Consider the following 25,377-nt stretch of genomic DNA (forward strand, 5'->3'; position numbering starts at 1 on the left):
ACTAAGACAACACTAGTCGTATTGGATTAACCGCCCACCCTACTCCAGTCTGATCTTTTTTGTTTGCAAATCTTTTTATTTCACCTTCATGTTGAAAGATATTATTACCAATTGTGGGTTGGTAGTTTTTTTACCCCTTGTTTTTATTTGGTTTCATCAGTTTCAAGATGGTAGTTCAATTTCCCCTGGCTTGTATTGTTTCTGATGAGAACTCATCAGTAATGTTTATCTTGGTTTCTCTGTATTTAATGCATCATTTATTCCTTGGTGTTTTTTTTAAATAAATTTATCTATTTATTTATTATTTATTTTTGGCTGTGTTGGGTCTTCATTGCTGTGCATGGGCTTTCTCTAGTTGCGGTGAGCAGGGGCTACTCTTTGCTGCGGTGCACAAGCTTCTCCCTGCGGTGGCTTCTCTTGCTGCAGAGCACGGGCTCTAGGTGCTCAGGCTTCAGTAGTTGTGGCACACGGGCTCAGTAGTTGTGGCACACGGGTTTAGTTGCTCCACGGCATGTGGGATCTTCCCAGACCTTGAACCCGTGTCCCCTGCATTGGCGGGCGGATTCTTAACCACTGCGCCACCAGGGAAGTCCCTCTTTGGTGCTTTTACGATGTTCCCTTCTCACTGTTTTTCAACAATTTGATTTTGTTGTGCTTTGGTATGGCTGGGTGTTTTTTCAGCATTATTGGCAAATAAAATTGTAAGATATTTAAAGTGTACAACATGATGATTTGATATAGGTATACATTGTGAAAGGATTCCCCCATCCAGTTAATTATCACAACCACCACCTCTCTCTTTCCCTTTCTCTCTTTCTCTCTCTCCCTCTCTCTTTTTTTTTTTTTTTTTTTTTTTTTTTTTTGTGGTACTCGGGCCTCTCACTGCTGCACTGCTGTAGCCTCTCCCGTTGTGGAGCACAGGCTCCGGAGTGCAGGCCCAGCGGCCACGGGCCACAGGCCCAGCCGCTCCGCGGCATGCGGGGATCCTCCCCAACCGGGGCACAAACCCATGCCCCATGCATCGGCAGGTGGACTCCCAACCACTGCACCACCAGGGAAGTCCTCTCTCTCTTTATTGGTGAGAACATTTAAGTTCTACTCTCTTAGCAAATTTCACTTATACAATACAGTGTAATCAACTGTAGTCACATTGGTATGCTTTTCCTTACGTATATTCTGCTTGGACTTCTTTGAACTTCTTGGAATTTAATGTGTCATCAAATTTGGAAATATTTCTGACATCAGCTGTTTTTTGCTGCTTCCCTCTCTTGCTGGAACTCCAACACACATATGTCAGAACGCTTGATATTGTCTCACAGATTACTGAGGCTCTGTTAATTACTTTTCAGCCTTACTGCTCTGTGCTTCAGTTTAAAGAGTTTCCATTGCCCTGTCTTCAGATTCATTGCTCTTTTCATCTCCAGGGCCTAACTTACCCAGTAAATTTTTAATTTCAGTTGTTGCGTATTTCTGCTCTAGAATTTCCATTTGGTTCATGTATTAGTCTACTGGGGTTGCCATAACAGAATACCACAGACTGGATGGCTTAAACAGCAGAAAATTATTTGTCACATTTCTGGAGGCTATCCAGTAACAAGGTGTTGGTATATTTGGTTTCTCCTGGGACCTCTCTCCTTTGCTTGCAGATGGCTGCCTTCTCACTGTGTCCTCACATGGCCTTTTCTCTTGTTCATGTACCTCCTTGGTGAATCATCTTCTTCCTGTAATGACAGTAGTCATATTGGATTAGGGATCTATCCATATGACCTCATATCTTAATTACCTCTTTAAAGTTCCTATTTCCAAATGACATTGGGGGTTAAGGCTTCAACATATGAATTTGGAGTGGGGGTGGGGGACACAATTCAGTCCGTAACACCACATAATGGAATATTATTTGGCAATAAAAAGGAATGAAATAAAGATCCATGCTATAATATGGATGACCCTTGGAAACATTATGCAAAGTCAATAAAACCAGTCACAAAAGACAACATACTGTATGATTCCATTTATATGAAATGTCCAGAATAAGCAAATCTATAAGCAGGGGGAGGAGGGATTAGGAAGGAATGGGGAATGACTGCTGAAAGGTATAGGGCTTCTTTTTGTGGTGATGTAAATGTTCAAAAATTGCTGTGGTAATGGTTGTACAACTCTGTGAATATGCTAAAAACTCTTGACTTGTTCATTTAAAATGAGTCACTTGTATGATATATGAATTATATCTCAGTAAAGCTGTTATAAATATATACTGTATGATTCCATTTGTTAAAATTTCAAAAATAAGCAAAATTAATGTATAATGAGATAGTGGTTATCTTTTAGGAGGAGAGGGAAAGCAGTAAATGGGAGGGGCCACAAAGGCCATGACAAATCTGGCATGTTAGCAATATTCTATTTTTTAAATTTGGGTTAAGTTTACATGAATGTGTTCATTTTGCAATAAATCATTAAAAGGAAAAACACCATTTCCCCTCTATATACAATACTTCTGACACCAGATGTGTGGGGTTTTCCACACCAAACAATTCTCCAGTTCTTGGCACACACCTGCTGGATGTCCTACAATTTAACTCAGTTCTAAAACTAACTGCCCGGAGTTGGCATAGACCCACAGGTTAAGGGCTCAGTCACCCAAGATTGCCCCACTTAAGGCACCAATCAGAAGTCCCAAACTGTCACTTGTACCTCTGAATGACTGGCTATAAATCCAGGGTTCCTGCGACCCCCTCCTCAAGTTTGATGGTTTGGTAGAATGGCTCACAGAACCCAGGAACACAGCTTACTTACTATTACCAATTGATTATGAAGCATATATTAAAGAATACAAATGAATAGCCAGTTGAAAAGATACATAGGGTGAGGTTCAGAAGGGTCCCAAGCATAGGAGATTTTGTCCCTGTAGAGTTGGGGGTGCACCACCCTACTGGCATATGGATGTGTTCTTGCTCACCAAACTGGAAGCTCTCCAAACCCCTTTGGTTAGGATTTTTATGGAGGCTTCATTACAACAGGTATAATGGATTAAGTCACTGGCATTAGTGGTTAACTTAACCTTTAGCCACTCTTCTTTCCCCAGAGGTTGAGGAGTAGAGCTGAAAATTCCAACCCTCTAATCACGTGGTTGATTCTCCTGGCAACCAGCTCCACATCTTTAGGGGCTTTCTAAAAATTGGCTCACGGGTGGGATAGGGAGGGTGTGGGGGGAGATGCAAGAGGGAGGAGATATGGGGATATATGTATAGGTGTAGCTGACCCACTTTGTTATACAGCAGAAACTAACACACCATTTTAAAGCAATTATACTCAAATAAAGATGTTTAAAAAAATGAATAAAAATTCCTGGCAAAAAAATAAATAAAAAATTAAAAATAGACCCATCACCAGTCCCTCCCATCAGGAAACTTGCACAAGCCTCTTAGATAGCCTCATCCACCAGAGGGCAAACAGCAGAAGCAAGAAGAACAAAAATCCTGCAGCCTGTGGAACAAAAACCAAATTCACAGAAAGACAGACAAGATGAAAAGGGCTATGTACCAGATGAAGGAACAAGATAAAACCCCAGACAAACAACTAAATGAAGTGGAGATAGGCAACCTTCCAGAAAAAGAATTCAGAATAATGATACTGAAGATGATCCAGGACCTTGGAAAAGGAATAGAGGCAAAGATAGAGAAGATGAAAGAAATGTTTAACAAAGAGCTGGAAGAATTAAAGAACAAACAAACAGAGATGAACAATACAATAACTGAAATGAAAAATACACTAGAAGGAATCAATAGCAGAATAACTGAGGCAGAAGAACAGATAAGTGACCTGGAAGACAGAATGGTGGAACTCACTGCTGCTGAACAGAATAAAGAAAAAAGAATGAAAAGAAATGAAGACAGCCTAAGAGACCTCTGGGACAACATTAAACACAACATTCGCATCATAGGGGTCCCAGAAGGAGAAGAGAGAGAGAAAGGACCTGAGAAAATATTTGAAGAGATTATAGTCGAAAAATTCCCTAACATGGGAAAGGAAATAGCCACCCAAGTCGAGGAACTGCAGAGAGTTCCATACAGGAGAAACCAAGGAGAAACACATAGAGACACATAATAATCAAACTGTCAAAAATTAAAGACAAAGAAAAATTATTGAAAGCAGCAAGGGAAAAATGACAAATAACATACAAGGGAACTCCCATAAGGTTAACAGCTGATTTCTCAGCAGAAACTCTACAAGCCAGAAGGGAGTGGCATGATATATTTAAAGTGATGAAAGGGAAAAACCTACAATCAAGATGACTCTACCCTGCAAGGATCTCATTCAGATTTGATGGAGAAATCAAAAGCTTTACAGACAAGCAAAAGCTAAGAGAATTCAGCACCACCAAACCACCTCTACAAAAAATGCTAAAGGAACTTCTCTAAGTAGGAAATACAAAAGAAAAGGACTTACAAAAATAAACCCAAAACAAGTAAGAAAATGGTCATAGGAACATATATATCGATAATTACCTTAAACGTGAATGGATTAAATGCTCCAACCAAAAGACACAGGCTTGCTGAATGGATACAAAAACAAGACCCATATATATGCTGTCTACAAGAGACCCACTTCAGACCTAGGGACACATACAGACTGAAAGTGAGGGGATGGAAAAAGATATTCCATGCAAATGGAAATCAAAAGAAAGCTGGAGTAGCAATACTCATATCAGATAAAATAGACTTTAAAATAAAGAATGTTACAAGAGACAAGGAAGGACACTACATAATGATCAAGGGATCAATCCAAGAAGAAGATATAACAATTATAAATATTTATGCACCCAACATAGGAGCACCTCAATACATAAGGCAACTGCTAACAGCTATAAAAGAGGAAATCGACAGTAACACAATAATAGTGGGGGACTTTAACACCTCACTTACACCAATGGACAGATCATCCAAAATGAAAATAAATAAGGAAACAGAAGCTTTAAATGACACAATAGACCAGATAGATTTAATTGATATTTATAGGACATTCCATCCAAAAACAGCAGATTACACTTTCTTCTCAAGTGCGCATGGAACATTCTCCAGGATAGATCACATCTTGGGTCACAAATCAAGCCGCAGTAAATTTAAGAAAATTGAAATCAAATCAAACATCTTTTCTGACCACAATGCTCTGAGATTAGAAATGAAGTACAGGGATAAATATGTAAAAAAGACAAACACATGGAGGCTAAACAATACGTTACTAAATAGCCAAGAGATCACTGAAGAAATCAAAGAGGAAATCAGAAAATACCTAGAGACAAATGACACTGAAAACACAACAATCCAAAGACTATGGGATGCAGCAAAAGCAGTTCTAAGAGGGAAGTTTATAGCTATACAAGCCTACCTCAAGATATAAGAAAAATCTCAAATAAAATGTCTAACCTTACAACTAAAGGAACCAGAGAAAGAAGAACAAAACCCAACGTTAGCAGAAGGAAGGAAATCATAAACTCAGAGCAGAAATAAATGAAATAGAAACAAAGAAAACAACAGCAAAGACCATGAAAACTAAAAGCTGGTTATTTGAGAAGATAAACAAAATTGATAAATCATTACCCAGACTCATCACGAAAAAGAGGGAAAGGACTCAAATCAATACAATTAAAAATGAAAAAGGAGAAGTTACAACAGACACTGCAGAAATACAAAGCATCCTAAGAGATTACTACAAGCAACTCTATGCCAATAAAATGGACAACCTGGAAGAAATGGTCAAATTCTTCCAAAGGTATTACCTTCCAAGACTGAACCAGGAAGAAATAGAAAATATGAACAGACCAATCACAAGTAATGAAATTGAAACTGTGATTAAAAATCTTCCAACAAACAAAAGTCCAGGACTGGATGGCTTCACAGGTGAATTCTATCAAACATTTAGAAAAGAGCTAACACCCATCCTTCTCAAACTCTTACAAAAAACTGTGGAGGCAGAAACACTCCCAAACTAATTCTATGAGGCGACCATCACCCTGATACCAAAACCAAAGATACTACAAAAAAAGAAAATTACAGACCAATATCACTCATGAATATAGATGCAAAAATCCTCAACAAAATACTAGCAAACAGAATCCACCAATACATTAAAAGGATCATACACCATGATCAAGTAGGATTTATCCCAGGGATGCAAGGATGCTTCAGTATACTCAAATCAATCCATGTGATACACTGTATTAACAAATTGAAGAATAAAAACCATATGATCATCTCAATAGATGCAGAAAAAGCTTCTGACAAAATTCAACACCTATTTATGATAAAAACTCTCCAGAAAGTGGGCATAGAGGGAACCTATCTCAACATAAGAAAGGCCATATATGACAAACCCACAGCAAACATCATTCTCAATGGTGAAAAACTGGAAGCATTTCCTCTAACATCAGGAATGACACAAGGATGTCCACTCTCACCACTATTATTCAACATAGTTTTGGAAGTCCTAGCCATGGCAATCAGAGAAGAAAAAGAAATAAAAGGAATACAAATTGGAAAAGAAGTAAAACTGTCACTGTTTGCAGATGACATGTTACTATACATAGAGAATCCTAAAGATGCCACCAGAAAACTACTAGAGTTAATCACCGAATTTGGTAAAGTTGCAAGATACAAAATTAATGCACAAAAATCTCTTGCATTCCTATATACCAATGATGAAAACTCTGAAAGAGAAATTAAGGAATCACTCACATTTACCATTGCAACAAAAAAAATACCTAGGAATAAACTTATCTAGGGAGACAGAAGACCTATATGCAGAAAACTATAAGACACTGATGAAAGAAATTAAAGATGATACCAACAGATGGAGAGATATACCATGTTCTTGGATTGGAAGAATCAAACCAGCAATTCCACTACTGTGCATATACCCAGAGAAAACCATAATTCAAAAAGACACATGCACCCCAATGTTCATTGCAGCACTATTTCCAATAGCCAAGTCATGGAAGCAACCTAAGTACCCATCGACAGATAAATGGATAAAGAAGATGTGGTACATATATACAATGGAATATTACTCAGCCATAAAAAGGAACGAAATTGGGTCATTTGTAGAGATGTGGATGGATCTAGAGACTGTCATACAGAGTGAAGTAAGTCAGAAAGAGAAAAACATCATGTATTAACGCATATATGTGGAACCTAGGAAAATGGTACAGATGAACCGGTTTGCAGGGCAGAAATAGAGACACAGACGTAGAGAACAAACATATGGACACTAAGGGGGGAAAGTGGTGGGGCGGTGGTGGTGGTGGTGTGATGAATTGGGCGATTGGGATTGACATGTATATACTCATGTATATACTGATGTGTATAAAATTGATGACTAATAAGAACTTGCTGTATAAAAAAATAAAACAAAAGAATAGAAACATTGTACATATTGTCAGGGATATGTGATCTAATGGATTAAAGGATACCAAATTTTATTGCTTTGAATTTGCAAAAAAAAAAGAAATTAAAAATAAATAAAATATAAAAATTGCCTCATAAACTCAGGTGTTTTGAAAGTGGCTTGTTATGAATAACAAAGGACACTCCTTTCACCTTTATCACTCTGTAGGTATTTCAGCAACTGGGGATAAAACCAAATATTATAATAAAAGATGCTTCTTTCACCTGCTTTAGGATCCAGGGAGAAAAAACAATTATAACAAGAGATGTTCCTATTACTCCTATCACTTAGGAAGTGATAAAGAGTTTTAGAAGCTCTGTGCCAAGAACCAGGACAAAGACCAAATATGTATTTCTTATTATATCAAAATATCACAGTCATCAAGCTTGTTGATTTTAAAAATAAAAGAGTCAGTTATTTTACCAGCAAAAATTGGTTTAATTGCGAATAGCAGAGAGTTGCAATTCAGGACAAATAAGCCACAGCAAAAACCATAGGCAAGTCCAACAAACAAAGGAGAGGAACGTTATTTTATAGAGAAAATGGAGGAAGTTGGAAAAGGTTGTTTTGAATGAAAGCACACTGAAGAAAAGTGAGGGTTCAGGGTGATGACACTTTCTCATTGGCTGAGTTGCTGGGGTAGTCGAATTCTTGTAGGATACTCAACATACACCTCTTCCTGTTGGGGCCTTTAATTGGTGATTTTTTCCTGTTGATGATTCTTCTGTTGGGATCTGTAGTTGACTTTGAGTGGTACTGCATGAGAACTTCCACTCCTAGCCTCTTGATGCCATTTTTAGTGAGGTTTCCCTTTATTAATTTTCACAGGTTTACAATATACAGCTTTCTGTGTGCATGTTACACTTAGATTTTTTTAAAATATAAATTTATTTATTTATTTTTGCCTGTGTTGGGTCTTTTTTCTGTGCGCGGACTTTCTTTAGTTGCGGCGAGTGGGGGCTACTCTTTGTTGCGGTGTGCAGGCTTCTCATTGTGGTGGCTTCTCTTGCTGTGGAGCACGGGCTCTAGGCACGTGGGCTTCAGTAGTTGTGGCACGTGACCTCAGTAGTTGTGGCGAGCGGGCTCTAGAGTGCAGGCTCAGTAGTTGTGGTGCACAGGCTTAGTTGCTCTGCAGCATGTGGGATCTTCCCAGACCAGGGCTCGAACCCATGTCCCCTGCATTGGCAGGCGGATTGTTAACCACTGTGCCACCAGGGAAGCCCCCGACACTTTGATGTTTTTAAAACCCTTATTAATTAAAAAAAATTCAGGGGGACTTCCCTGACAGTCCAGTGGTTAAGACTCCGCACTTCCACTGCAGGGGGCACAGGTTTGATCCCTGGTCGGGGAGCTAAGATCCCACATGCCATGTGGTGTGGCCAAAAAAAAAAAATCAGGAGATTTGAAGTAGCTAAACCATTTTTGTTTTTCACCAGTTCATTAATGGAAGTTTCCATAAGAACCCCACTGTCTATGAACATGCCTATCACACAGACACAGTGGGGGTCAATAGCCAATCTAGCTAGTAGGGTCTGCTAAGATTCTTTGAGATTAATGTTTGAACAAGAAATGTCAAACAGATATAGGGGTGAAGTCTTAATTTGGTTTACCCCAGAGTAGGACCTGAGATGAGAATTGCATGTAGTTTGTGAGATGATTCTGTCACCTAACTCAGGTTCAGCCACTTATCACTCAAGAATCCAATACTGAGAGACAAGTGTTGGGTAAAAGGAAAGACAGCTTTACTGAGGAAGCTTGCAATCCTGGGGAAGAGGTGGACTCATGTCCCAAAGAACAAACTCCTGACTCCCCAGGTTTTACTCAGAAATTATATTGGAAAAGAAGGGGATACATCCTGAGGAGAGGGTTGTGGGTTATGTGATCAGCTCATGGACATTCTTCCGACTGGTTGGTGGTGAGGTACTCAGGAGTCAACAGCATCAACCTTCTGGTTCTGACTAGTCTGGAGTCTACGTGCTTGTAGGCGGGATATAATTAACTTCTTCCATCTGGCAAGTGTTTCAGTATCTGCAAAATAGCTCAAAGAATATGGCTTAGAATATTATCTATAGTCCTTGAGGAGGAACTAAAGGTCCTTGACTTTGTTTAGTGGCTAAACTATTATTATCTTGTCTTATTTGACTGTTTTCCTTTGTCTCCGCATTTTCTCACTTCTCTGATTAAATTTATTCATTGGAACTCAGGGAAGGCCTAGGAGGCTAAAGTTTTTCTACAGATAATAGGCTTGGAAATAATAGGCAGAGGAAATGTGTGTGTGTAGGGGTTCTGTCCCAGAAAGGCCCCATAGCGTCCTGCTCAGTTACAATTTCAGGAAGCACCCATAGTACAGAAGTAGGAAAGTGAGACAGAGAAGGGAAGATAGCCAACACAGAGTACAGGTTCTCTCTGTGGGTAGTTGAGGCTCGATCCCTCTAAAGTCCTTTTGATGATGGCCCCCATTTTAAAATACAGAAATGGGAGATGAGAGATATTAAGTAATCTGCACAAGCTCACAGAGTTAAGAAGTGGTAGAACAAGAATTTGTACCAATCTGATCAGAGACCAATGACAGTTTAGCCTGAAGGACACCAAGCCAGGTTTTAGAAACTGGAATCTAGAAATGAGGGAAAAGGAAACCAATGCAAGCAGGCTGCAAGCAAATGGAGTGATCACCTGGAACTGGCACTGTGTCTGAATTTTGCTTTTATATGATGACTGGGTCAGGTGAAAGGTTGAGTCTGGTGATAGAGCTAATAAAATGTATGGAATTCTCTTTCAAGAATATGAGCTCAGACATTCTCAATGAATCCTTTTGTAGTCTTTATAAATTCATAAGTTAAAGAACCCCTTCCTCTGATGTACTGGTGTAGGTAAGTATCTGGACTGAATGCATTTTCCTGGAGGTTGCACTGTGAGCAATCTAAAAAAGTTGGATAAACCAGGTTGGCAGCCCCCCTGACAAAGTATCATTTTAACAAGCCCTATTTCCATCCACATGTGCTACTCTTACAAGAACTCTTAGGGCAAGGTGGCCATTAGTAAACTTACTATTGGTAACTTCATCTCTGGCAAAAACTCCTGGATCTTTTCCCTGGGTCAGAAATAACATTACTCTCTTAGTGTCTGTACTTTGAGTTCAGCACTCAAAGATAGTACTCAAAGTATTCAATTATTAGTACTTGATTCAGCTCTAGGATGAACAACAAAAAGCTGCTGCTGCTTTAGAAGCTTGTTTCTCAGATGCTTGTTTTAGCAGACCAAAGTACTATTTAGTTCTTGGCACTGCTGTTTAGGTCTTGAGTTCCTCATTCTTTCAAAGATCTGTACCCTGCAACAGAAAGCAGGCAGAAATCTAGGTTGCAGCTTTGCTATGAAAAAGGATTGTGGAAGAAAATATTTTTAAAATATACAACTGATAAAGTACCATTATTCAAAATATACAAAGAGCTCCTAAAACTCAACAATAAGAAAACAACCTGATTTTTAAAAGTTTGAACAGAGATTTGAACAGAGATTTCACAGAAGAAGATACACAGATGGCAAGTAAGCATACGAAAGATATTCGACATCATTTGTCATTAGGGAATTACAAATTAAAATAATGAGATACCACTACACACTTATTAGAGTGGCCAAAATCTAAAACAATGACAACACCAAATGCTGACAAGAATGCAGAGCAAAAAGAACTCTAACTCCATTGCTGGTAGAAATACAAAATAGTACAGCCACTTTGGAAGACACTTACAAACTAAACATACTCTTACCATGCAATCCAGCAGTCGAGATCCTTGGTATTTACTCAATAAACTGAAAACTTATGTCCACACAAAAACCTACACATGTGTATTTATAGCAGCTTTATTCATAGTTGCCAAAACTTAGAAGCATTCAAGATTCCTTCAGTAGGTGAATGGATAAAGAAACTGTGGTACATTCAGGCAATGGAATATTATTCAGTGCTAAAAAGAAATGAGCTAACAGGACTCCCCTGGCAGTGCAGTGGTTAAGAATCCGCCTGCCAATACAGGGGACATGGGTTCGAGCCCAGGTCCGGGAAGATCCCACATGCCGCGGAGCAACAAAGCCTGCGAGCCGCAACTACTGAAGCCCATGCACCTAGAGCCTGTGCTCTGCAACAAGAAAAGCCACTGCAATGAGAAGCCCGTGCACCACAACGAAGAGTAGCCCCCGCTTGCCACAACTAGAGAAAGCCCACATGCAGCAACGAAGACCCAACACAGCCAAAAATAAATAAATATTTTTAAATGTTTTTTTTAAAAAAAAGGAAAAGAAATGAGCTATCAAGCCATGAAAAGACTTGGAGGAAAATTAAGTGCATATCACTAAGTAAAAGAAGCCAATCTGAAAAGGCTACATACTGTGTGATTCTGGCCATATGACATTCTGGGAAAAGCAAAACTAGGGAGACAGTGAAAAGATCAGTGGCTGCCAGAGATTTGTGGGGAGGGAGAGATGAATAGGCAGAGCACACAGTGCAACTATTCTGTATGATATTACAATGGTGGATACAGATTACTATGCATGTGTCAAAACCTATAGGCTGGACAACACCTAGAGTGAACCCTAACGTAAACTAGAGACTTTGGATAATAAGGATGTGAAAATGTAGGTTCATCACTTGTAACAGATGTACCGCTGTGGTACATGGATGTCTACTGTGGGGGAGGGTGAGTCTGTGTGAGGGGAGGGATATATAAAAACTCTCCGTACTTTCTGCTCTTTTGCCTGGGAACCTAAAACTGCTCTAAAAAATAAAGTTCATTAGTTAAAAAAAAAAAGTTTGGAAAGCAAAATGATAGGGGACAAGGAGGGTCCAGAAGGTGAACCTGGCAGAAGAGAAGAGGAAATTCAAAGACTGGGCAGACAACAGGCCAAATAGCAGAGAGGCAATCAAGGATGGAATGATCAGCAGGTTCTGTTTAGGTCTGTACAGACAAGAGGTGGTCAGTTCAAGTAGGGAGAAGGGAACAAGTATTGGATCTGGATGGGCAGGCAGTATCCTAAAGGAAGCAGCACTGGTGGGTGGAATTGGCAGGCTCTGATCCCAGAGCCAAACCATTTGCTCTTTACCCTGTTCTAAACATTCTTCCAGAGGCTGGGGGCTGGTCCCCCAATGGCTCATGCTGAGTGTGCTGAGGACAGAGATGCCAGGTTACGTGAGAGTTTCCACCATTGTTCCTTCCTTCTCTATTTCCTTGTCAAGGTACTGGCCACAGGTCTACCCATCAGCAAACTAATGTTAGCTCCAGAGAAATGAAGGGCTTCTGAAGAAACCCCAGCAAAGAAGAACTTGATGTATAAAGTCTCGTGCATGGAATTCCCTGGCTGTCCAGTGGTTACGACTCTCTGCTTCCACTGCAGGGGGCCCGGGTTTGCTCCCTGGCGGGGGAACTAAGATCCCACATGCCGCACAGTGTGGCAAAAAAAAAAAAAGTCTCCTTCACTTTGCTGAACTCCTTAAGGACAGAGCCCCAACTATAAAAGGCTTAATCAATAAGGCAAAGTTGTTATGCCTCATAAGCACATTAGCAATGAAAGCGTTCTAGGGGAGGTTAATTCAGTGACAGCTTCTTTCTTCCTTTTTTTAAACTTTATCCTTTTTCCAATCTCTTTCTATTCCCCACCCTCCACCCCCCGGTCCCTGGCAACCACTTTTCTACTCTCTGTTTCTATGAATTTAACTTTATATTTAGAGTCCGCATATAAGTGGTACCATGCAGTATTTGTCCTTCTCTGTCTGACTTATTTCACCTAGCATAATGCCCTCAAGGTCCATCCATGTTGTTGCAAACATCAGAATTTTCTTCTTTCTTGGACACTTAGCTTGTTTCCATATCTTGGCTATTGTGAATAATGCTGCAGTGAACATGGGAGTGCAGGTCTCTCGTTGATACCCAGTATTCGTTTCCTTCAGATATACATATATACCCAGAAGTGGGATTGCTGGATCATAGTAGTAGTTGTTTTTAATTTTTGAGGAACTTCCATACTATTTTCCTTTGGGACAGGTTCTTTTCCTCTCTCTGCTCTGCTGCCCTGGCTTACTCCCTGAGGCTGGTTCCCCTCACGGCCGTAATAGGCTGGATGCTGCAGTCCCTGGCATCATATGAAGGAAAATCCAACAATATTGAGGGATGAAGAGAACATTTTCTCCCATGTGTTTCTTTTTATCATCAGAAAAACTCTTCTCCCAGTCACAAGAAGACACAATTCCCCTTATGTGAGGAGTTAGAATAGCCAAATTCACAGAGACAGAAAGTGGAATGGTGGTTTCAGGGGCTGAGGAGAGGGGAGAATGTGAAGTTGGTATTTAATAGGTACAGACTTTCAGCTGGGGAAGATGAAAAAGTTCTGGAGATGGAAATGGTGGTAATGTTTGGACAACAGTGTGTATGTTCTTAATGTCACAGAACTGTACACTTAAAATGGTAAAAAATGGTAACATTTTTAAATTGAGATATAATTGCCATATAACATTATATTAGTTTCAGGTATACAACGTAATGATTCTATATATGTATGCAGTACATGATGATCACCATTGTAAGTGTAGTTAATGTCCGTCACTACACACAGTTACAATTTTTTTTCCTGTGATAAAAACTTTTAAAATCAAGTCTCTTAGCAACTTTCAAATATACAATACAGTGTTATTAAATATAGTCACCATGCTGTACATTACATCCCGAGGACTTATTATTATAACTAGAAGTCTGTACTTTTTGACTACCTTCACCCATTTCACCCACCCCCCCCAACCAAAAATGGTAAATTTTATGTTATGTATATTTTATCACAAGTTTAAAAAAATGTTTTCTCAGAAGCCCCACAGTAAATCTCCTCCCACATTTCATAGGGCAGAATTCTGCCACCTGCCCATTCCTAAACCAATGACAATGGCAACAATAATAAAATTACTGTGATTGGTTTGGTCTAATCAAGATTCACCACCCTTGTGACTAAGGGGGTGGGTAGACCCAGATTCCCCTGAAGTACACAGCTGCCCAATGCTCGAACAATATTTGGATTTAGATTCTGTTAATGAGGAAAAAATAGCGGGGGTGGGGAGGTATTGGGGAGGATGGCCACTGGGTAGGATACAAAGACCCTAGCAAGGTTTCCCCACTGAGGCAAGGAAGGACTTGATTCCTTCAGGACACCCAAACTTTTCTGAAAATTCATGTGAGACTTACTGACTCCAGCCCCCAGGAGGCCTTGGGGACTCATACTGTCTCTCAGGTCTGTCCCTTTCCTTTTTCACTCCAAGGACAGACATTGTAATCTCATCACTTCACCTCTGACTGTGATACCAGTCTCCTGAGGGACATCTCTGCCTCTGGTTTCATTCCCATTTGGATCCATCTTAAACACCAGTGCTAGAATAACTTACAGAACCAACACCGCACATATGTCCAAACTGCTTACCAGGCTGGCTAGAACCCTTTTGCAATCCTCGTTTTCAGTCTCCCTACTAGTATGCTTCTTAGGGCAAGGATTTTGCCTTACTCATTTTATTCCTAATACCTGGAATAGTGCTGATCATTCATTCATAGGTTTTGCCCATTCAATTTATATTTATGGTGTTCAGCAAATATTGAATAAGTAAATAAATTATTCAATGAATGAATAAATCCATGACCTGACTTTTACCAGTTTGTGTCGTTTTTCTTTTTCTCACATGAATCTTTTGTTGAGAGAAAGTCAACAAAATACTCACTCATTGTTCCCTGACCACATCATGTACCTTGCCAACCACCCCTGTGAATTTACCCACACAGTTTCTCCAGTTTGTAATATTCTTCTCTCTCTTCTCTGATAATCAGAGACCTACATTTCCCTTAAGGCCAAGACCAAATCCCACCTTCAATGTGAGTGCTTCTCAGTTATCCAAGGCTTCAGTGACCTACTCTCTCATCATCTATGATTTTTAAGGTCTGTATCTACTCAGCACACATTTTATATATATTTTCTTTTAAGTATATATTATCTTTTAAGTATCTCCCCAGTTAGTATTTAAACCCCTTGAATTCAGGAATCCTGTTTTATGTCTGTTTTTATTTCCAATACCTAATCTAATACTACAATAAATATAAGTTTCTAAGGATGGTCGGATTTTTTTGCATTGATATAATACATCATAAAAAGTCTGGAGCTTCTTTAAACCTAATTGAGATTATAAGTGAATAATTAAGCTCTTAAAATTAGAGAGTAATATTTCCATTAAATTTAATCCTAGTATATGTATACATTGTGTACCCGTATATCCATTTACCAGAATATACACAGAGCCACAATTACATCTGGCTGTTGTACTAGGTTGATGAACTATGGTCACTTTTCAAAGGCAAATATTATAGTGTATCCCAGGACACCTGTGTTCATAGGATCAGCCTTTGAAACTATATTTGGATGTACAAGCTATTAAAAGCTTCTTGTACTGAGTGACCTTTCAGGCAGAATTTAGATCGAATACTCACACTGCTGCTGCCTGTTGCTGAGTGGAAGAGAGCAGAAAACCCTGGATTCAAACCTCTATTGGGTTTTTGTTTTGCTTGTTTTCTTTTTCATTTTGCCTTAAGAAGATGAACAATGAAACCACAACCCTGATATCCTTAAAGGAGGCAATGAAAAGGTTGCTAATGGCTACAGGGAGGGAGCAAGCATGGGTCTGCTTTTCTGGGAAGATGAGTAAGAGAAGAATGAAGAATAAAAATAAGCAAAAAACTATGGACATGCTAATTAGAATTCTTTCTCTGTTAATGTGTTCAGGTTCAAAAAATGTCAATTAATAATAAAGAAAAATCTACTCCCAGGTGCTATAATTCCATTCAATTATTGTATGTGCTATATGCCAGGTTTGCAAAAATAAGTAACATGTGGTTTCTGCCCTCAAGGAGCTCACAGCCTTAGGAATAACAGAAGTATTCAAAAACGCTTACAATTTAATGTGACTGACATTATAATGGTGATGTTCCTAAAGGGCTATGAGAACATGAAGAGAGGAATGAATTTTGCCTTTGACACTAGGAAAGGGAACCCTTCATAAAGGGACATTTAGGCTGGATCTGAAAGTGTGAGTAGGAGTTTACAAGAAATAAAAATACGGTAAGGAATTCTAGGCTGAGGAAACAGTACATGGAAGCATAGAAGCTTGGAATTGCATATGGTATTCTGTCAGCAGCTAGATGTCTCATATGACTGGTGACTAGGATGTGTGAGAGGACTGGTAGAAGATGGGGGCGAAGGGCAAAGAGCCTGTTTCCTGCTGAGGAAATCCAACTTGGCTCCAGCAATATCACTGGGCAAGTCGGCAGCATAAAACGTATATAATAGTCAAATTATAAAATCAGAATTGTGTTTTAGAAGAATATCTCTGGAGAATGGATTGGACGTGAAAAGGAGGAATCATGTTAGACTACTGTAATCCTAGGTCCAAGTGAAAGATGGCGATTAACTGGCTTACTGGAGATAGAGAGGACGGGATAGATTAGAGACACGCTGATGGAGAGAAAGGGAAAAAATGGTGAGTTATTCTGAGATTTCTAGTTCGAGGAATTGGGTAGATGGTGACGCCATTAACTGAGCTGGAGAATTGTAGTAGAAATGCAGATTTGCAGACATGTTGTTTAGGATTTATGTGGAATGATCGGGAATGCCTTTTGGTGAAAAGATTGCAAAGAAATGCTCCAATTGTAAACCTTTATACTGAATGACAAGCTAGAGTTTCCCTCTAGAGTTCAAGCTGGAGATGACCTAAAAGCAGTATCTTCTTAAAGGTCTAAAAGTTAATACAAAGAGTTTGCCAGATATCATAGTTTTGACTTGCAGACAGAGATTACTGGCATATTAGGCCATGCAGGCCTATACTACAAAAATGCACATTTCGTACAGAGCCTTATCTATATGTAAATAGAATCCAAAGCAATGAGAAAATTCCATTGCCGAAATTCCTGAAGATGGGGTGCGAGAGGAGGGAGGAGGGACTTAGTAGATTCAGCTTAAGACAGTTGAGTTTGACATCACCATCCAGGTGGAGATGTGCAAAACATAGTTGAATATACAGGTCTAGAGCTTAGGAGAGGGGTCGTACCTGAAGCTAAATTAGCCTTGGGAGAAAGTAAAGACCAAGAAGAGAAAATGGTCAAGGATAGAACCCTAGGCAACCACAACAGTATTCGGGTGACTGGGGACATAGAAACGCGGGGAACTGGCTGTGTGCGTATCATTTCCTTCGTGAAAGACAATGTGGGTGGCTTCAGGCAAGTGAGTTGTGTGGTTCCAATTCTTTGTGGTTCAGTTAGACATAATTTTGGTGCCACAGCGCCCTCTAATGATCAGGGCTGTTCAGAGCTACTCAGATCCCCCTTTTGCTGTTACACTGCTTAGCATTTCACTAACATCAAAAATGTCAATCATAGGAGACACGTTGTATTACTTCTGTGTAAGGCCTCTTATAGGTATTGGGGGACAGGCATAAAGATGTCCAAGAAATAGTCTCTGATCCTCTCCCTCCAAGAGCTTACAACTTAGATCATGAAAAACTCTTTTTGAGACTCAATTTCTTTATCCGTAAATAGTAAAAATGACTGCTTTACTTCTAATGGTTGTTGTGAGAATCAAATTAAAGCTTGTATAAAATACTTTTTAACGTATAAAGTATGGTACGAAGACAAGACATGGCATGTAATTGAGGTAATTAGACAATTCACATGTTTGGCAATATAAGGAATGCCAGACCTAGGATGATGACTAGAGAGAACGGCAAATGGGAACAACTGTTCATAATCTTAAAATGTAAATAGCTACTCAAATTTGATAGTGGTTATAAACAATGTATTATAGCCTTATATTAAGACAGAACCTTAGTTTTGTGCCCTGACCTAAATTAACCCTTGATTCTTTTATCCTATAGAGTAGACCACAAACTCCAAGCATTAGAAGCACAGTTTAAAGAACTGGACTTCACCAAGGATAATCTGACACAGAAATTTGAACATCATAGCAAGACTCTGGCAAACCAAGCTGCCCAATATGAGCTGTGGACAGCAGTTCTGTCATTCAAGTGAGTATCCAATCAGAAATCAGTGGAATTTTGTGGTTTTGTGAGAGCTTGCTGTACTCATTCTAAAATTGGGTTTCTTTTTTTTTTTTTAAATAAATTTATTTATTTATTTTTGGCTGCACTGGATCTTCGTTGCTGCATATGGGCTTTCTCTAGTTGCAGCAAGCAGGGGCTTCTCTGGTTGTGGAGCATGGGCTCTAGGCACGCAGGCTTCAGTAGTGGCAGCACACGGGCTCAGTAGCTGTGGCTCACAGGCTTTAGAGCGCAGGCTCAGTAGTTGTGGCGTACAGGCTTAGTTGCTCCGCAGCATGTAGGATCTTCCTGGACCAGGGCTCGAACTCGTGCCCCCTGCATTGGCAGGCAGACTCTTAACCACTGTGCCACCAGGGAAGTCCCTAAAATTGGGTTTCTTAATATGGTTCCAACAATGGATTGTGAAGAAGTTACGTTTTCTTAAGCTCATTCATTCAAAAGAGATTAATTTGAGCACCTGTTTACTTGCCAGAACTGTGGTACACATCTCAGAGTCCCTTGCTTGCCAAAGTCTTACTAACATAGAGATAGATAATATAACTCCTCTGCCATGGAGAAACTTACAGTATGAGTGGCCTGAGATCTAAGCTATCCAGTTTAGTGCAAGCCCTATTTCTTTTCTTTTTTTTAAAATTCTTTTTTTTTTTATTATTTTTTTTATTTTATTATTTTTTTTTTATTAAAATTCTTTTAATAGTGTGTATCTGTTAATCCCAAACTCCTAATTTATCTCTCTCCCCTTCCCCTCTGGTAACCGTAAAATTGTTTTCTATGTCTGTGAATCTGTTTTGTAAATAAGTTCATTTGCATAATATTTTTAGCTTCCACATATAAGTGATACCATGTGGCATTTGTCTTTGTCTGACTTAATTATGATAATCTCTAGGGCCATCCATGTTGCTGCAAGTGTCATTATTTTGTTCTTTTTTATGTCTGAGTAACATTCCTCTGTATATATGTATCACATCTTCTCTATCCATTCATTGGTCGATGGACACTTAGGTCGCTTCCATGTCTTGGCTATTGTAAATAACTACTATGAACACTGGCAGGCCCTATTTCTAAAGTAAGCATTTTCTAAACTGCAACAGCTGGTTGTTACCTGAAAACTGGGTTCAACTCTTGGTGGGCATTGAACCAAAAGACAACCAAGCCAAAGACTGGGACAAGAAAGGATGTATTACTTGCAGCAAGTAAGGAAAACACCAGGGATCTTCCCCAAAGCAGCGTCTTCCCAAACAGCAAAACTGGGGAAGTTTTAAGCTAAGGGTACATGCCTAATCATGAAGGCGCTTGAATAGAGGAGAACTCAGCAGCAAATTGGGGCAAAGGTTGACAGAGTCCAAGCTTTAGTTGACTGAAGTTATAAGGGTCAGAAAAGGTCAACATCATTATTCCATCTTCCACTGGGTGGGGACCTCAGTTCCTGCAGAACTCAAAAGATATGTATCAGATTATTATATATATCCCTTGAGGAGGAACTAGGACTCTTATTACTAAACTACTTTTTCTTGAAGCTTTTCCTTTGTCCCTGCATTCCCTCACTTACCATTAAAATCATGAATTACTGAGACCTGTTCAAGGTCAAGCACTGTGGCCAGGATTAGATCACAAAATGGCTTAGGTCAAAAATGGCTTCTCTTGGGCTTCCTTGGTGGAGCAGTGGTTGAGAGTCCGCCTGCCGATGCAGGGGACATGGGTTCGTGTCCCGGTCCGGGAGGATCCCACATGCCGCGGAGCGGCTGGGCCTGTGAGCCATGGCCACTGGGCCTGTGCGTCCGGAGCCTGTGCTCTGCAGCGGGAGAGGCCACAACAGTGAGGCCCACATATCGCAAAACAAACAAACAAAAAATGGCTTCTCTTATGTCAAGAGAGCCATGCCTGGTTCTCTTTCTCTGGGGACCTCCTACTGTATCTGCTTACAGTTCTCCTAGTAGGTTTATACTTCTTTGAATTATCCTAAGAAAATTCATTTTATGTTTGTATGTAAAGAGTTCTAATGCTTAAGAAGCTCTCCACATTTTTTGTAGGTTCACTCCAATGGAATTGAATATTTTATACAGCTACGTCATTGAAGTACTCATCCGCTTGCACACTCGTGTGCTTGAGAAGCTGCCAGATCTGGTGAGAGGTCTTCCCACCTTAGCCTCCATCCTTAGACGAAAAGTCAAGAACAAGCGCATTAGAGTTGTATGGGAGTCTGTTCTGGAGGAGCATGGGATGCAAGAAGAAGATATCACAGCACTGTGTACCTTCTTTGTAGCACATGGTAACAAGGCAGAACACTACATTGCTAAAGTAAGGCAAATGTATATAAAAGATGTCAATTTCATGATCACTAATATGGTAAAGAACCAGGCTCTGCAGGATGGTTTGCTAAAGGCTGTTCAGGTCATTGAGAAGGGAAAAGCAGTGAGGGCCCCTGAAGAGCAAAAGTCATCCCTAGAAGAGTTGATACCATCAGCCAAAAGCTAACCTGTTACCCTAGACCCAGAGATTACGCTTCTAGTAATTTATCTTGCAAATGGGAAAAAATACATACATGCAACTTATTACAGGGTTATTTTTATAGCAAAAGTGAGGAGAGTGTTAAATTATGATATACTGATACAGTGGATACTTTCTGTGTAGCAATACAAGAGAATGAAGAAGCTCTTCATGTAATCGTATAGTAATATGCAGTTATCACCAAGATGTGTTGTTTTAAAATATTCATTTCCAGGACTTTCCTGGTGGCGCAGTGGTTGACAGTCCGCCTGCCGATGCAGGGGACACGGGTTCGTGCCCCGGTCCAGGAAGATCCCACATGCCGCGGAACGGCTGGGCCCGTGAGCCATGGCCGCTGAGCCTGCGCGTCCTGAGCCTGTGCTCCACAACGGGAGAGGCCACAACAGTGAGAGGCCTGCGTACCGCAAAAAAATAAAATAAAATAAATAAAATAAAATATTCATTTCCAATATATATTGCTAAATGGAAAAAAACGAGCAAAAACAAACATATAGGCTACTATATCTATAAACTTCATAAACTTCTTCTGGAGAAATACATAAAAAAGTGGTAACATTGGTTTTCTTAGGGAAGAAAACTGAGAAGCTAGGGATCAAATGTAGGAGGAAGTCTTTTCAATGTTAATCTATTTGTACTTTTTGAATTTTGAACCATGTGAATGTACGTACTAAAAGCAATAAATAAATAAAACATCTAATATATTTTGTATGTTGATGTGCATTTTCTCTCTAGTACAGTTCCATAGTTACTTGTACTAGAAAGGGAATTCTCACACACTGACCATATATTTATAATTTAAAAAAAAATTTATTTATTTGGCTGTGCCAGGTCTCAGTTGTGGCATGCGGGACCTTCGTTGCCACGTGTGGGATCTTTAGTTGTGGCATGCGAACTCTTAGTTGTGGCATGTGGGATCTAGTTCCCTGACCAGGGATCGAACTCATGCCCCCTGCACTGGGAGCGTGGAGTCTTAGCCACTGGACCACCAGGCAAGTCCTATTTATAATTTTTTTTTTTCTCCCATTGCGGAGCACAGGCTCCAGACGCGCAGGCTCAGCGGCTATGGCTCATGGGCCCAGCCGCTCCACGGCATGTGGGATCTTCCCGGACCGGGGCACAAACCCGTGTCCCCTGCATCGGCAGGTGGACTCTCAACCACTGCGCCACCAGGGAAGCCCTATAATATATATATATTTTTTTTTCTGTATGCGGGCCTCTCACTGTTGTGGCCTCTCCCATTGCAGAGCACAGGCTCTGGACGCACAGGCTCAGCGGCCATGGCTCACGGGACCAGCCGCTCTGCGGCATGTGGGATCTTCCCGGACCGGGGCACGAACCCGTTCCCCTGCATCGGCAGGCGGACTCTCAACCACTGCGCCACCAGGGAAGCCCCCTATAATATTTTTTGAATAAATGCCATGCACTAGGTAGTGTGAATAACAGAAACATTTTAAAATGTGGATCCTGCCCTACAGGTAAACACTGATGCTTTATTTGGGAGGTACAAATTCAGGACAACCAGAATGAGTAACACTTTGGAAGGCTGTTATGTAGAGAAGGATGAGAAGTAATACAAGATGATGTTTTACCTTGCTGGCTCCTCCTTGACAATAGGTTGCTTGCTAGATCCATGCACTCAGTCTTGTCCTTCTCCAGACACATTGTTTAGAGACACCATGCAAAATAAAAAAAAAAGAGAGAGAGAGAAACCATGTGTTGGAAGTGTTACCGAACCAAACTTGGTCTGTTTGCCCGCCATGCAGCAAAGCCAACCTACTGACATGGGGGTGTGTTGAAGGAAAGTGCAGCGTTTATTGCAGGGCACCAAGCAAAGAGAACGGGCAGCTAGTGCTGGAAAGACGACAGGAACTCCTCTGTGGCTTCCAGAGAAGGGTTTTAAAGGCACCTTTTGATGTGAGGGTTGCAGCTCACGGATTTTCTTTTGATTGGTTGGTTGTGAGGTAACAGGGTGATGTTTCCAGAATCTTAATCATCAACCGATTTCTACAAGTTTAGGGTCTAGTGCTTGTTATCAGCATGTAGTCACCATCCTCCACCTGGGTGGGGTGAGCCTTAATTTCTTCAGAACAACTCAAAAGATATACATCAGATCCTTGTGTACATCCCTTGAGAAGGAACTAGGAGTGTTTTATCACTGAAGTATTGTTTAACCTATTATTAATTTTTCTACTTGGCTGCTTTTCCTTTGTTTCTGCATTTCCTCCCTTCCCTAATTTGTAACTGCTTGAGTCTGCTCTTTGGAACTCAGGGAAGGGCTAGGAAACAAAAGCCTTTGTTTCCTACAAGAAACAGGAAACATGGAGGGACCTTTGTAGCCGGAAGGGCCCTGCAGGGTCCTGCTTGGTTTCAATCCCCCCTTTTCTTTGATACTCCTCAATCCTACTGGAACAAAAAAGGGAATAAAGTTTTCTACAGAGAGGTTAATCATAAACTTGGCAGGGAAACTCGATTTTAGAGGGGCTTGGTTTCAATAGGAAGAAGGAAGGAAAATTTCTGTTGTGCTCACAAAGTCTACTGTTTTCAATTGGTCAAAATTGGCTCTGTGGGGAGTGACCCCCTCATACTTCCAGGATGCATCATCTAAGCCCTCCTAGCAGCCACTGGGAAGCCAGTGACTGCATTGTTCAGTGCAGTGTTTCACAGGATCCCAGAAGTGGCAGGAGAAGCCAGAGATTCCAGAATTGCAACTGGTCAGCCCCAGGCAGAGGAAAGGACTGTGGGTCCGCAAAGTAAACGAGGCCAGGGAAATCTGAGGAAGCACATAAAATGTATCCATTACACAAGACACAGGTACCGGAAAATAGAAATCAAAATGCAAGAGTTAAAATAAGATTACAAAAAACCCCATAATCACTAGGCAATATACAAATGAGTGAGTTCAGAGGAGGGGTATCATTGTGTGGTGGAGAAATATCTCCTAGAGGAAGTGCCTTGAAGGAGGCAAAGCCATGAAGCAACTCATTTAGGATGAACTGAGATTTCAAGCAATGGCCCCAAAACACAAGATTTGTATGACAGTGAATAGATCATAACTGAGTGTTTAAAAGAATAATAGGAGATTCCACAGGAAAAGGAGGTTGGGATCACATTAGGGAGCCTGGAATTAAGGGATTGATACTATGGACAACTGGATGACAACCAGTTTTTTGAACTCGAGTTAAAAAAAACGAAACTTCCAAAGCTCTCTAGAAAGGATCCACACCTCCTAGTTTTGCCTTCATCTGTAAACCACTCACCTCCAGCACCTAAATGACCTCAGCAAACCTAAAAGACCTTAATGACTATTTACATGCACAGTGACTTTCTTTCCTCTTCGTCCACAGCTATTTAGCATTTCCTCAGAAAACTCAGACCTGTTTTTTTTCCAAAAATTTTAAAATTGAGGTAAAACACACATAACATAAAATTCACCACCTTAACCATTAAAAAATTTTTTTATTATTTTTTTTAAGACTAGTCAAGTGCAGTAGTGAGAACCACCTTAACCATTCTTACGTGCACAGTTCAGCAGTATTAAATATTTACATTCATAAAATTGTGCAACCATCACCACCATCCGTCTCCAGAACCTGTAAAACTGAAACTCTATATCCATTAAATAATAACTCTACTTTGTCTCTATGAAGCTTGGTTCTTAAGTACTAGAGATCACAGTCTTTATATAATCCCCACCGTTTTCTTAGCCAAAATCTACTTTTTCATACAACTCAATTCAGTAGGATCAGTTGTCAGTAAAAGAACTCAATACCAAAGTAGAAAAACTTATTCCAAAAGCATAAAAAGATGAAATATTTTCCTTTTGACTTCCTTTGTAATTCTGACTGCTCTAGACTGAAATTTAACAATAAAGTAGTTAAGCCCAAGATCGTGGCAGCAGCACCAGTTTGTTTCCCAAGTGCCTGTTCAACTGCAGCAAGTTTGTGGATTCTCTGACCACAGCCTTTCTCGGAGATGCTTTTCCAAGAACTTTGGAAAGCGACCTAAGAGGCTTAGTTACAAATTAACGAAAACAGAAGTGTATTCTGTGGAGTACTGAGGAAAGAATTTTTTAAATTACTATTCGGTTTTCAGTTTGTTTTGAGGTTTCCCATTTTCAGCCCAGAGACTAACCTTGCGACACTTCCGGGCTTCCGCAGCCTCCGGGAGCAAGAATCACGCGGGAAAAGTGGAGCCGCAGGGCTTGCGACGCAAGGGGAGGGCCCTCTCCCGGGGGCGGGGCGGGCGGCGCGCGCAGGCCCGGAAGTCCCTCCCGGCCAAATGTTAGCCGTCTCTGCTGTTGGTCGGTTCTC

The 25,377-nt window shown here is 40.4% G+C and overlaps 1 protein-coding gene and 1 long non-coding RNA gene across 2 annotated transcripts; one reads left to right on the forward strand and one right to left on the reverse strand.

Annotated features, from left to right (window-relative positions):
• Positions 1-1,047: 1,047 nt before the first annotated feature.
• LOC112404301 (uncharacterized) lies at positions 1,048-25,298 on the reverse strand. Its single transcript, XR_003004066.1, has 3 exons — positions 25,199-25,298; positions 22,657-22,714; positions 1,048-1,721 (listed from the first exon to the last, which is right to left on the reverse strand). It is a non-coding gene; the product is annotated as an uncharacterized LOC112404301 (long non-coding RNA).
• On the forward strand, positions 16,047-21,324 carry SMCO1 (single-pass membrane protein with coiled-coil domains 1). Its single transcript, XM_024752137.1, has 3 exons — positions 16,047-16,096; positions 18,377-18,526; positions 20,590-21,324. Exons 1-3 carry the CDS (start codon positions 16,047-16,049, stop codon positions 21,032-21,034), a joined length of 645 nt encoding a protein of 214 aa, XP_024607905.1. The 3' UTR covers positions 21,035-21,324.
• Positions 25,299-25,377: the final 79 nt, after the last annotated feature.

Source organism: Neophocaena asiaeorientalis, unplaced genomic scaffold (genome assembly GCF_003031525.2).
Source record: "Neophocaena asiaeorientalis asiaeorientalis breed wild unplaced genomic scaffold, Neophocaena_asiaeorientalis_V1.1 scaffold293, whole genome shotgun sequence".
Classification (NCBI taxonomy): Eukaryota; Metazoa; Chordata; class Mammalia; order Artiodactyla; family Phocoenidae; genus Neophocaena; species Neophocaena asiaeorientalis.